General features: G+C 33.3%; 1 protein-coding gene across 1 annotated transcript in view; it reads right to left on the bottom strand.

Moving 5' to 3' along the window:
• Positions 1 to 7,205: 7,205 nt before the first annotated feature.
• Positions 7,206 to 13,539, bottom strand: part of LOC134706582 (calcitonin gene-related peptide type 1 receptor-like) — a 48,165-nt gene continuing 41,831 nt past the window's right edge. Inside the window, exons 10-13 of the mRNA XM_063565635.1 lie at positions 13,305 to 13,440; positions 9,833 to 9,874; positions 8,293 to 8,517; positions 7,206 to 7,559 (exon numbers count right to left, since the gene is read on the bottom strand). Coding sequence (XP_063421705.1) covers positions 7,524 to 7,559; positions 8,293 to 8,517; positions 9,833 to 9,874; positions 13,305 to 13,440 — 439 coding nt within the window. The 3' untranslated portion in view covers positions 7,206 to 7,523. The remainder of the gene's footprint in view (positions 7,560 to 8,292; positions 8,518 to 9,832; positions 9,875 to 13,304; positions 13,441 to 13,539) is intronic.

The raw sequence follows: 13,539 nt of genomic DNA, 5'->3' as shown, positions 1-13,539 counted from the left end.
GAGAAGATTTTTCTAAAAGATTACTAAGATTTACGAAAAATGGTTAAAAATTGACTATAAAGGGCAATAACTCCTAAAGTGGTCAACTGACCATTTTGGTCACGTTGACTTATTTGTAGCTCTTACTTTGCTGAACATTATTGCTGTTTACAGTTTATCTCTGTCTGAAATAATATTCAAGATTATAACCAAAAACAACAAAATTTCCTTAAAATTACCAATTCAGGGGCAGCAACCTAACAACGGAATGTCAGATTCATCTGAAAATTTCAGGGCAGATAGATCTTAACCTGTTTAACAATTTTACCCCATGTCAGATTTGCTCTAAATGCTTTGGTTTTTGAGTATAATAATATTCAAGATAAAAACAAAAAAAACAGCAAAATTTCCTCAAAATTACCAATTCAGGGGCAGCAACCTAACAACCGATGATCCAATTCATCTGAAAATTCCAGGGCAGATAGAGCTTGACCTGATCAACAATTTTACTTCGTGTCAGATTTACTCTTAATGCTTTGGTTTTTGGGTTATAAGCCAAAAACTGCATTTTACCCCTATGTTCTATTTTTAGACGTGGCGGGCATCTTGGTTGGTTGGCCGGGTCATCGGACACAATTTTTAAACTAGATACCCCAATGATGATTATGGCCAAGTTTCAATTAATTTGGGCGCGTAGTTTCAGAGGAGAAGATTTTTCTAAAAGATTACTAAGATTTACGAAAAATGGTTAAAAATTGACTATAAAGGGCAATAACTCCTAAAGTGGTCAACTGACCATTTTGGTCACGTTGACTTATTTGTAGATCTTACTTTGCTGAACATTATTGCTGTTTACAGTTTATCTCTGTCTGAAATAATATTCAAGATAATAACCAAAAACAACAAAATTTCCTTAAAATTACCAATTCAGGGGCAGCAACCTAACAACGGAATGTCAGATTCATCTGAAAATTTCAGGGCAGATAGATCTTAACCTGTTAAACAATTTTACCCCCATGTCAGATTTGCTCTAAATGCTTTGGTTTTTGAGTTATAAGCCAAAAACTGCATTTTACCCCTATGTTCTATTTTTAGCCATGGCGGCCATCTTGGTTGGTTGGCGGGGTCACCGGACACAATTTTTAAACTAGATACCCCAATGATGATTATGGCCAAGTTTGGTTAAATTTGGCCCAGTAGTTTCAGAGGAGAAGATTTTTGTAAAAGTTAACGCCGGACGCAGGACGACGACGACGACGGACGACGACGACGGACGACGGACGCCAAGTGATGAGAAAAGCTCACTTGGCCCTTCGGGCCAGGTGAGCTAAAAATGACCATATAATTGATATTCATGCCAACACCGAAGTGCTGACTACTGGGCTGGTGATACCCTCGGGGACGAAACGTCCACCAGCAGTGACATCGACCCAGGGGTGTAAATAGTTATCAAAAGTACCAGGATTACAATTTTATACGCCCACACACACAGAAGATATAAAGCTGAAGGAACAGGTGTTCCTAAATACGAATTAAAAGGAGAGAAAAATAATTATGGTCGTAACGTTTCGCTGTCCAGATGTTGCACTCTCACTGTAGATGGATGACTACGTGCATTATTGTTGTCTTACTCTAAAGTGTTGATGACTACGTGCAAACTTGTTGTATCTCTTGAAATTACAGTTATAAGGTATTTCAGTTTTATCTTAACATTGAAACTAGGATAATTTTAGATTCAAACTTTACCACGCGCGAAATATCTTCTTTTTTCGTAAGTGAACTTTCATTTTTGATAAAGGATCGTTTAATCAAACCGTGAAGAGTGACATTTTCCATATCAGTTGACACATAATATATCGATATTCTAAGGGTTTCGTTTTATATCAGGATTTCTTTGATGTTGTTTTGTTGCATGCACGGAAGCATCATTGTTAAATTAAAATCACCTTCTGTAAGTTTTACAACGCCATTATAGTTTGGTTTTACCGTTATAAAAAAATCGACAGCACTCCTTTTGCGCCAATTACTTTTTTTCAGTGATATCATTTGCGCCAAAAAAAAAAATCCAAATGTATCCATTGCGCCAGTTTTCGGAACTCATTTGCGCCAATTTACCTGAACATACATTGATCGTACATATTAAAGATTAATATATATTTAGTATCATTTTTGTCTGAGTGGAAATCTTGCACATATACATGAGACAAAACCACAAAAGTAAGAGCGTCAAATAGTACGAACAGCATGCAAAAGAAAAGCTACAGAAAATATATCCGAAAAACCAGCTAAGATCATGTGTACGGAGCTATTTCATCATGAAGAGGAACATCTACAGAAAAATGACTTGAAGTGCATAAGACAGTCTATGTGCAGAGAGAGAAGATAACTGTACCCTGCCCAACCAAAAAGTTCAGTAGAATTTCAAGAAATTTTAAGTGAGGTAGGAGTGATCACAAATAAAGAAGAAGAGTTTTTTTTAGTAAATGATATTGAAAGTGGTATTGGTAATTCTCGGTTGTGAAGCTAACTTGAAATTTCTTTGTATGCGGGGAAGAAGATGTTTTGCTGATGGAACATTTAAGGGTTGTCCGATGTATTTCCAGCAATTGTATACAATACATGGATTCAAGAATGGACATTTTATTTATATTCTACTTTAATATTTCCTTTCGCCTTCCAAATCAGGAGACTGTAATAAAAAAAGGTTTTCTTTGCTTAAGGAATGTTTTTCTTTAAATTCGCGCAATCGTATATTTTATTTTTGGCGCAAATGATACCATGTTATTTTAAAACAGGTGGGGCAAACGTAGCACTAGAGAAAAAAAGTTGTGGCGTAAAATGACGCATTTTTGGCGCAAACAGATCTCTCCCAAAAAATCCGAAATGTATCGGTTACTTTTTATTAGCCTCAGCTACCGGCCTTCCACCTTTCGTCCATTATAAATTCAACGAATGTGACTTGTTAGATTTTTGTATTTATCACAAAAAAAAACGACATGTCCTTATACACTAAATGGATTCCTTACTTGAGTTCACTCGTGGTTTTTGGTTCGTTTGTGTTGCTTGATCTTCATTTTTTGTAGTGTTATATGTACAGTTTTTTAACTTTAGAAAATGAGTTACATTTTCTGCCTTTATGTTACTGTTAGCATCACCGCTGTGAAATCGTCATCTTTTAGAATTTATTGATATGCAACTGGCTAGAGCAATAATTTATTTAACAGTTCAAAATTGAAACTGAAATTGAAATAATAAGTCATCGTATTATCTTTAAGTATAATTTGTTAGTAACCCTATTGTAATTATTTCTAAATAAAACTTTATCTGCTGCATAAGACTTCGCTGTTTTTGGAATGCTTTAATTGAGATTTTTTGTGTTTTAACGCCACTTTAAAGCACAAATTGTGGGCTATTTCGTAGCGGCCAAGGGATTTTTTTTTGCTGTGGAAGCCGGAGTGTCCGGAGAAAACAACCGACCTTCGATAGGAAAACTGACAACTTTAGTCAATTAAGGATGGGGTCGTTTGCAACCGCAAACCTGCAATCCCTTTCTTGAATGGCTAGTGATTACAATTGTAACTACATGGACCACAAGGCCTCCTGTATGGGAAATGAGAAGTTATGAAAATCACTGAAACATTTCAAAAAAAAAAAAGATAAATATTGATTCACGTTGAACACATTGAGCGTTGTTCCCAGTTTTCATCAGATTAACAAAATGACCATTTGCAACACTAAATTTGTTGATTTGAACTAGTGTCTTTTTGTTTTGGGTATGTACAAGTTACCGTTCACGTACACTAAACTGAGATAGATGTACTTCTACGTGTTGTACTTGTATCCGTCTGATATGTTAATATAAAAAAGAAGTTGTGGTATGATTACCAATGAGACAACTATCCACAAAAGACCAAAATGACACACATTAAGCAGTTCTTATTTTGTACTGTTGCACCACTGTCTCAGGTTAGGGGAGGTTTGAGCGCTCACAATCATGTGTCACCTCGCCACATTCTGTTTGTGCCTGTCCAAATTTCAGAAGCCTGTAGTTTAGTGGTTAGCGTTGGTTTATATCTGTCATATTCATATTTGTTTTTCGTAAACAGTTTTGTTCTAAATGAGAATGTTAGCTTGGTCATTTCAATTGTTTCAAATTTTTATGTCGGAGCCTTTTATAGCCGACCACACGATACGTTGTTTCTTATTGTTGAAGGACGTACGGTTGCCTTTAATTGCCTTCATCAACTTTATTTGAACTTCGTTGGATAGTTGTCTCATTGGCAATCATACCGAACAACAAGCTATAAAGGGCCCCAAAAATTACTAGTGTAAAACCATTCAAACAGGAAAACCAACGGTCTAATCTATATAAAAAAAACGAGAAACGGGAAACACGTATAAATTACATAAACAAACGACAACTACTGTACATCAGATTCCTGATTTAGGACACTGTCAGGTGCAAACATTTGCAGCGGGATTAAACGTTTTAGTGGTACCAAACCTTCTCCCTTTTCTGAAACAATAGCATAACATCACAACATAGAAAAACACACGATAAAATATCAATTGACAGGCTTAACTCAATAAAAAAACGAAAATTAATACACTATGAACGAATAAATTTGATCTGCGATTTTTTTGATGCAACAGTATAAAACCTTTTTTTTTCAAAAGTGATTATTTTCGAAGGGTTTGATATTTCGCAGTGGTGTCTTGCCATGGCTTTGTTTAGACTTGTTTGTTGGCTTTTTGGCCTTGAATGTTTGTCCCTAATATTTTATTAACTGAGCATTTGCATTCAAATATCGCAAGGTAAATCTTGAAGTTTATGCAAATGTAGTAAGAAGAAGTGAAAATTAGAAGATATTCCAAAAAATCAAAGCTGGTATATAGACAAGATCCATATTAATAAAAAATAACAAATATGTTTAGTAATATGAATGATTTTAAAGAATGATAAAATTAGATATAGAACTAATAGGTTATTTAAACTCTCCGTAGAAACGTAATTATTGAAAATCTCTCGTCCTGAATTTGCATGTAGTATTTGAATATTAAGAATAATCAACATGAAGTGTAACTCGTGCCGGTTGTAAAAATAACCAATTTGATGACCGCAAAACAATGTGCTGAACCCGAGATGTACGAACTTGTGAATATACGACAACCAGGCAGTGTTGAGTTCATAACATTTGACATAAATAGTTCTTATCAATATCCTCAAAAGTATATGGAAAAAATAACCTGTAGAAGCTCGATTCACAAGATACGACAAGACGGCAAGAATTTTAATAGGTAAATACAAACATTCGGATGATTAAACAAAAACAACAAACAAACATGAAACATTACAATTTAACAAAAAGCAAAAGAAAATAAATAATGAATTATACATAAGTATTACAATTGACAAATATTGCTCCTCCCAAAAATGGAAATATTTGTATAAAGTTTAGACAAGGGATGAAGAAGTGATAGCTGCCTACAAGTTAAATATGCTAAAACGGCTGAAAACTCATAATTAATATACATATAATATCAAACATTTGTTTATTTTATGATACATTTCGATCATATCAATAACAATAATCTTCAAGATGTAAGATTTTTCACAAATTTATTTTCATTACTTCGTAACTCATTCTGTTGGATCAAGGATAGGTAACAGGATCAGTTCACTTGTAAAGTCATTTATGTTTGGGCACATAGTTGTAAAATAGAATTCATGTCTTAACTACAACGTAACATTAAGGACTTATTTTTAACGCTGTTTACTTTACCGACCATGCTCAAAGGTGTATCGAAATTTCGTATTCTTATTTTGGCAAACATTTCTTAACTTTCGTATCTCAATTTAGTAAGAAATAATTCTAACAACCCTACTCAACTTCATGTTTCCTATAGATTCTAATCCATGTCATTCACGTCCATGAATTTAATTATCTATCATAGTAAAATACGATAGCTTTTCGGAAATGTCATTTAAGTTTTCCTGGTACAGTATCACAGATACCAGGATTGACATTTCATATTTGCACCAAGACTCATCAGTGACGCTCGAATCACAAAATATTAAAAAGTCTTAAAAAGAACGAAGTTGAAGAGCATAGATGACCACAAATTCCTAAAAGTTTTATCAAATACAACTAAGGTAATATATTCCTGAGGTAGAAAAGCCTTTGTATTTTCAAAAACTCAAAGTTTGGTTAACAGTTAATTTATAATTATGAACATATCAATGATAAGTCAAGTCAACACAGAATTTCTGACTACTGTGCTGGTGATACCTTCGAGAATTTTAACCCACCAGCAGTGGTATCAAACCAGTAGTTGTAAATAAACTCAATGTACGTATTGTTATGCGTTTACTTTTCTACATTGGCTAGAGGTATAGGGGGAGGGTTGAGATCTCATAAACATGTTTAGCCCCGCAGCATTTTTTGCGCCTGTCCCAAGTCAGGAGCCTCTGGTCTTTGTTAGTCTTGTATTATTTTAATTTTAGTTTCTTGTGTACAATTTGGAAATTAGTATGGCGTTCTTTATCACTGAACTAGTATATATTTGTTTAGGGGCCAACTGAAGGACGCCTCCGGATGCGGGAATTTTTCGTGACATTAAAGACCTGTTGGTGACCTTCTGCTGTTGTTTTTTCTATGGTCGGGTTGTTGTCTCTTTGATACATTCCCCATTTCCATTCTCAATTTTAACATCATAGATACCAGGATTGAAATTTTATATTTGGGCCAGACGCGCGTTTCTTCTTCAAAAGACTCATTAGTGACGCTTGATTGAATTAATTTTAAAAAGGCCAAAAAGTTCAAAGTTGAAGAGCATTGTGGATCAAATATTCCTTAAAGTTTTGCCAAATACAGCAAATTCAGCCTTTAGAAGAAGGTGCTTTGATTTTCCCCACATATAAGAAATATATTTATATACACCATCTTAGACAGTTATATTTTAACGTTTGGAGAAAATCCCACGCGTTATATCTGGTTATCGTTATAAACACCATATTCATTAGTCTCTTTTATGTTTAGACAATGGAAGCAATCCTATAAAAAAAACTTGACAGTCTTTAGACATACGAAGTACATTCCCAACACAGCTTTAATTGACACTGCTTGTATCATTGCAGGCAAATTTAAACACATTATTTTCATAAACTAACCACCTCTAGAATAACCCAATATAACCTTCATAGTTTCACTACGGTCTCTTTTATATATCCCCTTCTCAGATTTTCGCTTTACAGTTTCAAACTTCTTGCTTTTAAAGCATAACCAATAACACAGCCTTACTTTTTGCGTCTGTCATCAATATTGGTGTGAAAGCCAAGAAGCATACACTTATATAGAGTATTATGTTCTGAGACATTTATAGACATTATACACTTCATTCCAACTTCTTCCAGTGTTTTTCCTCTTATATTTAAGTTGGTTTGTAAGCTTGACAACATTGGCTTCTATCTTTTGTGTATTAGAACATATACTTTATAACATGTACACAGTGTTCATAGTTTTAGTAGACTTATCGGCACGACTTTAAACATTGCTTTCAATAAATTGGTCTGGAGGTTTCTGAAAAAAAAATCATTGGCGTATAAGTGACATACATAAAACAATTAACATTAAATACAAAATACCATATACCAAAAGAGTTAATTCTTTCAATAACTTATGATTCTGTACATGATCCCTAGTTGAATCATGCTATTTGTCTCATTCGTTCGGCATAGTCTAATTTGCTGATTGATTAAATCTTTGAATTGAAAAATGTTAATGAAAATAATTGATCTGCGAGTTATTGTTTAGTCTTATGCTTTGATTACATGAATTACGTGTAGACTTATAGTCTTCCTTACAGGATACATCTTTCCAGAGACTCGGGTATTAGAGAAAAAATTATTGGAAAGGTACAGTTAAAGGTTTTCTGTGTGATAGTGAAACAATCTACTGAATGGTCGGTGTAAATCAGATGTGGTTAATTAAATTCATACATCAAAACGAATTATGTTTCTTTTCGATGGGAATAGTGTAAACACATTTAACTTGTCTATGTTTTATTCTAGTATTTGCCTTTTCAAATTTAAGATACAAATATCTTATTTTAGGAAGAGACAAACCATACTTTGTAAAAAAAAAAAAGACACATCCTGATTCAAATATGCCACATCTCCTCATTTTTATATCAACATTTCCTAAAGTAAATTTTATAAAATGAGGAAAAAGAAATCTTGATTTTATTATTATTTGTTTAAAATGTCTCAAACAAGCGAAATTTAAAAACATGGTTCATGTGTATATATTTTACCTCTTCTGGTTTTGTTTCAGTTACAAGGTTAACACCGGTTTCAGTTACAAGTTTAACACCGGTTTCATCATTTGTTTTAACACCAGGACTGCAAATCGACAATCTTGGTCGAGACGCGTTATTATTATTTGATAACTGAAAGTACATTGAACTTCGTGCTGTATCTGAACGACTCATTTTCCGCTGCCTATGAACTCCAAGCTGATTTTTAAGAAGTAGGATGACCTTAATATAAACAAATAAATACAATTACAAAGTATAGGTGTAAATCTTCTGGAAACCTGTTCCAGTTCGTTACAATACCTGTCATTTATGGTTAAACTCAAATCTTAAAAAGATTATACTAATTGCAAAAGAATTTATTCTGCTTGATAATATTATTTTTCCTTTTTTGTCATTTAATAATATATTGTGTTTTTCCTCATGATCCCCGTGGTTCGTCAAACATAATATAAAAATGATGCATGGTCATTACAATGACCTCAAGGGGTGGCATTTTTAATCTCTAATTGGCACTATTCACGCGGAAACATCGTCTAAAATTATATTTTGCACGTAAATAGATAAATATTGTTCAGGAAACAGTTCCTATATCAATAAGTTTTATTGCGATGGTTGTGATCTTTCTTAATCGACTGTCGGTACATGGACGCATATTAAATAAAAATGAATATTTACACAAAAAATAATGTTTAAAATTAAGTTCGTATATTCAATAATTAATTTTGAAAAATCAGAAGGCGATTGAAAGTTCATTTGATTGTAATGCAGTGTGCACACGAACAACATTGTTACAACCCTATATAATTATAAAAAGAAGCACTTAGTTCCTATTACTACATTTCAATGCTAGAACCATGATATCACAAGTATCATATCATCTTTCGTTTGTTTCCCTATGCATTGTTGTGATTGACACGCGGTTGGGGCACTGGCTATCAGAAATATCAAATTTATTAGCAAGTAAAATCTTATTTTTGGAATTCCTATCAACTGTCAGTCTATCAAAAGAACAGATTCTTATTAAAGATACAGTTTAGCCTATTCAGATGTTGTCATTTTTTTGTATGTGGTTCATGATTGTTTCTCGTTTATTATATACTGTGGATTCATTTGTTTTCGTGGGTATTAATTTTCGTAGTTGGCTGAAGACATGCATATTCGAGGAAATTTGAATGCGTGGTTTTGGCAATCTCTGTATACAAAGCCTATTGAAAATATATTTTTCGTTGAACATTTAAATTCGCTCCACCTGTACCCACGTAACCCACGAAAATTGGCATCCAACGAATAATAATAAATCCAAAGTAAATTAGACCGTTTGTTTTCATGTTTGAATTGTTTTACACTAGATATTTTGTGTCCTTTATAGCTTGCTGTTCGGCATGAGCCAAGGGTCCGCGTTGAGGACCATACTTTGACCTATAATGGTTTACTTTTACAAAGTGTGACTTGAATGGAGAGTTGTCTTATTGACACTCATACCGGATCTTCTCAATTCTATGTATTGTGATTGTACAACTATGTTAAATGGACTTACCTCACCATTAAAGAAACAGAACAGGAGCGAAACAAAAAATCCCTGTAACACACAAAACAAATACATTTTGTATAATCTCTTAAATCTACTTATTCAAAATATGTCTGATTTCATGGAATTCATTCCCAAACTGTCATATAGTACAGGCGTTTGTAAGATGTATGCTTTGCTATTAACCGCAAACGTCTGTTTTGTGTTACATTTTTGTTTGTTTAGTTTAAACAATATTTTATTAAAATAAATTGAATTGGATTGGGCAACAGGCATATCCTGTGAAAGCCCTCTCCACTAAACAAGGTACATGTACAGAATATTATATCCAAACAAAGCAAGACATACACAAACATAATGACAACACAAAATAAATTTTTCAAGAATACTTCTTATTTCACTGAAATGATGCTTCAAATAGGTAACTCATATAAAAAGTATGACTCTTATTATTTGTTTGTTTTAAATCATACCAATTCATGACATTGTTCTGAAAATTAATCATTATCTATGATACCAATTTAAGAGGGCGATTTTTTTGGTTTGCTTCTTCAACCAGCTTTAATTACTACGAGACTGGCATGAGGTTAGTCATTGTTTTATCTGGGTAAGAGTTTAAAAATTCAGATATGTAAAATTGAGAATAGAAATGAGCCAAAGAGACAGCAACCCAATCATAGAGCAGACAACAGCAGAAGGTCACCAACAGGTTTTCAATACAACGAGAAATTCCCACACCCGTAGGCGTCCTTCAGCTGGCCCCTGAGCAAATATATACTAGTTCAGCGATAATGAACGTCATACTAAACTCCAAATTGTACACAAGAAACTAAAAGTTAAAAAAAATACAAGACTAACAAAGGCCAGAGGCTCCTGACTTAGGACAGGCGCAACAATGCAGCGGGGTTAAACATGTTTGTGAGATCTCAACCCTCCCCCTATACCTCTAGCCTATGCAGAAAAGTAAACGCATAACAATACGCGCATTATAATTCAGTTTAAGAGGAGTCCGAATCTAATGTCAGAGGATGTAACCAAAAAAAATAAACAAAATGACAATAATACATAAATAACATCAGACTACTAGCAGTTAACTGACATGCCAGCTCCAGACTTCAATTAAATTGAAAGATTGAAAAATTATGTCTTCATCATTTAAATATCAGGCACAATCCGCCCCGTGAGGGGTTTAGTATCATTCATCATAACATATATAAGAAGAACATAACCCGTGTCATGCCAATATCAGGTTTTTAAATAAATGTGTTTAGTTCCGATGCAAAGACCCTATAAGTGAATCAATATTAACACCAAAATATGTAATCTTTAATGACCTGACAAAAGTATCGTAACTATTTCCCTTCTTAAAATAAGTCTATTTAAAGGTTTTGTTAGCTTCTCGTTTCCTTTCAGTTTTCAAAATCTGATTTTACAATCAGATCAGGTATAGGACACACAATGTCAGTAAGTTAAAAACTAGTGTTTCAGTTTGTTGCATAGACTTTTGAATTTTAACCTGAATGGACATATTGCACAATGTCAAGGATTTTAACACATCGCAAAATATCATGGATAACTGAAAACATTGCAAAATATCGGGAACAGCTAAACACATGGTGATAATTGGCGACATCATGAATATCCGCAACAACTGGATACATTATGAGAAATCATATATCAGTAATATCTGATCACTGTACACATAATGAAACATCAGATATCACTGATAACTGGATATATTGTGAAATATCAGAAATCAGACGTGACAACTAGACACATTATGAAATATCAGATATCAGTCGTGACAAATAGACACATTATTAGACATCAGTAATAACTGGACACATAATGAAATATTAGATATCAGTGATAATTGGACACATAATAAAATATCAGATATCAATGATAACTGGACACATTATGAGATATCCGATCTCGGTGTTTAACTCCGCTACATTCTGTATGATGTGCCTGTCCCAAGTTAGGAGCCTGTAAATCAGTGGTTTTTGTTTGTTGGTATGTGACATATTTGTTCTTCGTTAATTTTTTGTACATAAATATGTCTTTAGTTTTCTCGTTTGAATTGTTTTTCTTTTATCATGTCGGGTCCTTTTATAGCTGACTATGCGGTAAAGGCTTTGCTCATTGTTATAGGCCATGTGGTGACTTATAGTTTTTAATGTCACTTGGTCTCTTGTGGATAGTTTCCTCATTGGCAATCATACTACATCTTCTTTTTTATGTATACATTATGAAATATCAGATATCAGTGATAACTGTACACATTGTAAACTATCAGATATCAGTGATAACTGATCTCATAATGAAAGATCAGATATCAGTGATAACTGTACACATTGTAAACTATCAGATATCATTGATAACTGATCTCATAATTAAAGATCAGATATCAGTGATAACTGGACACATTGTAAACTATCAGATATCATTGATTATCACATATTTTGTACTGATATGTACGTTTTTACATGGCTAATAATAGCCGGAAGTCAGGGTTGGTTATCAGCCCTAGGGGCCGATATCGATATCAGCCCTCGAAATCCATATCAAGCCCCCGAGTTTTACTTCAGGTAACCTCTCAATCAAAGGCTACTTGTAAACAAGTTGAACACAATGAAAAGAAATTTAGAAAGTTACAAATGTGCTGTAGATGAAAAAAGTAGAAAACAGTGAAAATCACAAAAGTTCCCGTAAAATTTTGACGTCATGAAGAATTTAGAAAATATATGACGCCACACTGGAATGAGTAGCGATATAGGATTCTTCCTAAACATTTTTTAACATTTGTAATGTAACACTTTAAAGTCGTTTAATATTTGCAATTCTTAGAAAAGAATAAATATATTTATTGTTAATTATTCAGAAACTTTTCACAAAACGTTGTTAACCAACTGTGATACGATTTTTTTTTAACTCACAGTGATACATTTTTTTTTCGTTATATAAAAAAGAAGATGTGGTATGATTGCCAATGAAACAACTATCCACAAAAGACCAAAATGACACAAAAATTAACAACTATAGGTCACCGTAGGGCCTTCAACAATGAGCAAAGCCCATACCGCATAGTCTGCTATAAAAGGCCCCGATAAGACTTTTGATTTTTTATTAAATATCAAACATAATTTGGTGTAAGCTATTTGTTTTCTCCTGCTTGAAAATATGTGATAAATAGATTATTACATGTCATTTTCCATATGGTCCATGGTATCAGCCCACGACCCATATCAAGCCCTCGGGCTAAAGCCCTCTGGCTTGAAATGGGAGTCTAGGGCTGGTACCAGGGCAATATGGAAAATGCCATGTAATAATCTATAATTACTGATCTCATTATGGAATATCATATATCAGTGATAACGAAACACATAATAAAATATCATATATCAGTAATAACTGGTACACATTATGAAATATCTGTAATAGCTTGTCATTTATAAAATATCAAAATTTTAAATCTTACCTGGAAGGAAACAAGAATAGCTGACACTATATTGTAAGCATAAAGAAAATCTTCATGGCCTACAGGTCTAAATGGAATTGCAACATATTGGATTCCCAACAGTGGAATTAATATAAGTGTTGCCCTTAGGGTATGTCTGCAAATAGAAACAAAAACTGTAGTACAAATGGTTTAAGGATATGCAAAAACGTAATATTTAAAAATTAAAATATATCACTAAAATGTGTTTATTAAA

This window comes from Mytilus trossulus, chromosome 2 (assembly GCF_036588685.1).
Source record: "Mytilus trossulus isolate FHL-02 chromosome 2, PNRI_Mtr1.1.1.hap1, whole genome shotgun sequence".
Lineage (NCBI taxonomy): Eukaryota > Metazoa > Mollusca > Bivalvia > Mytilida > Mytilidae > Mytilus > Mytilus trossulus.
This window is presented reverse-complemented; position numbering and strand designations above follow the sequence as displayed.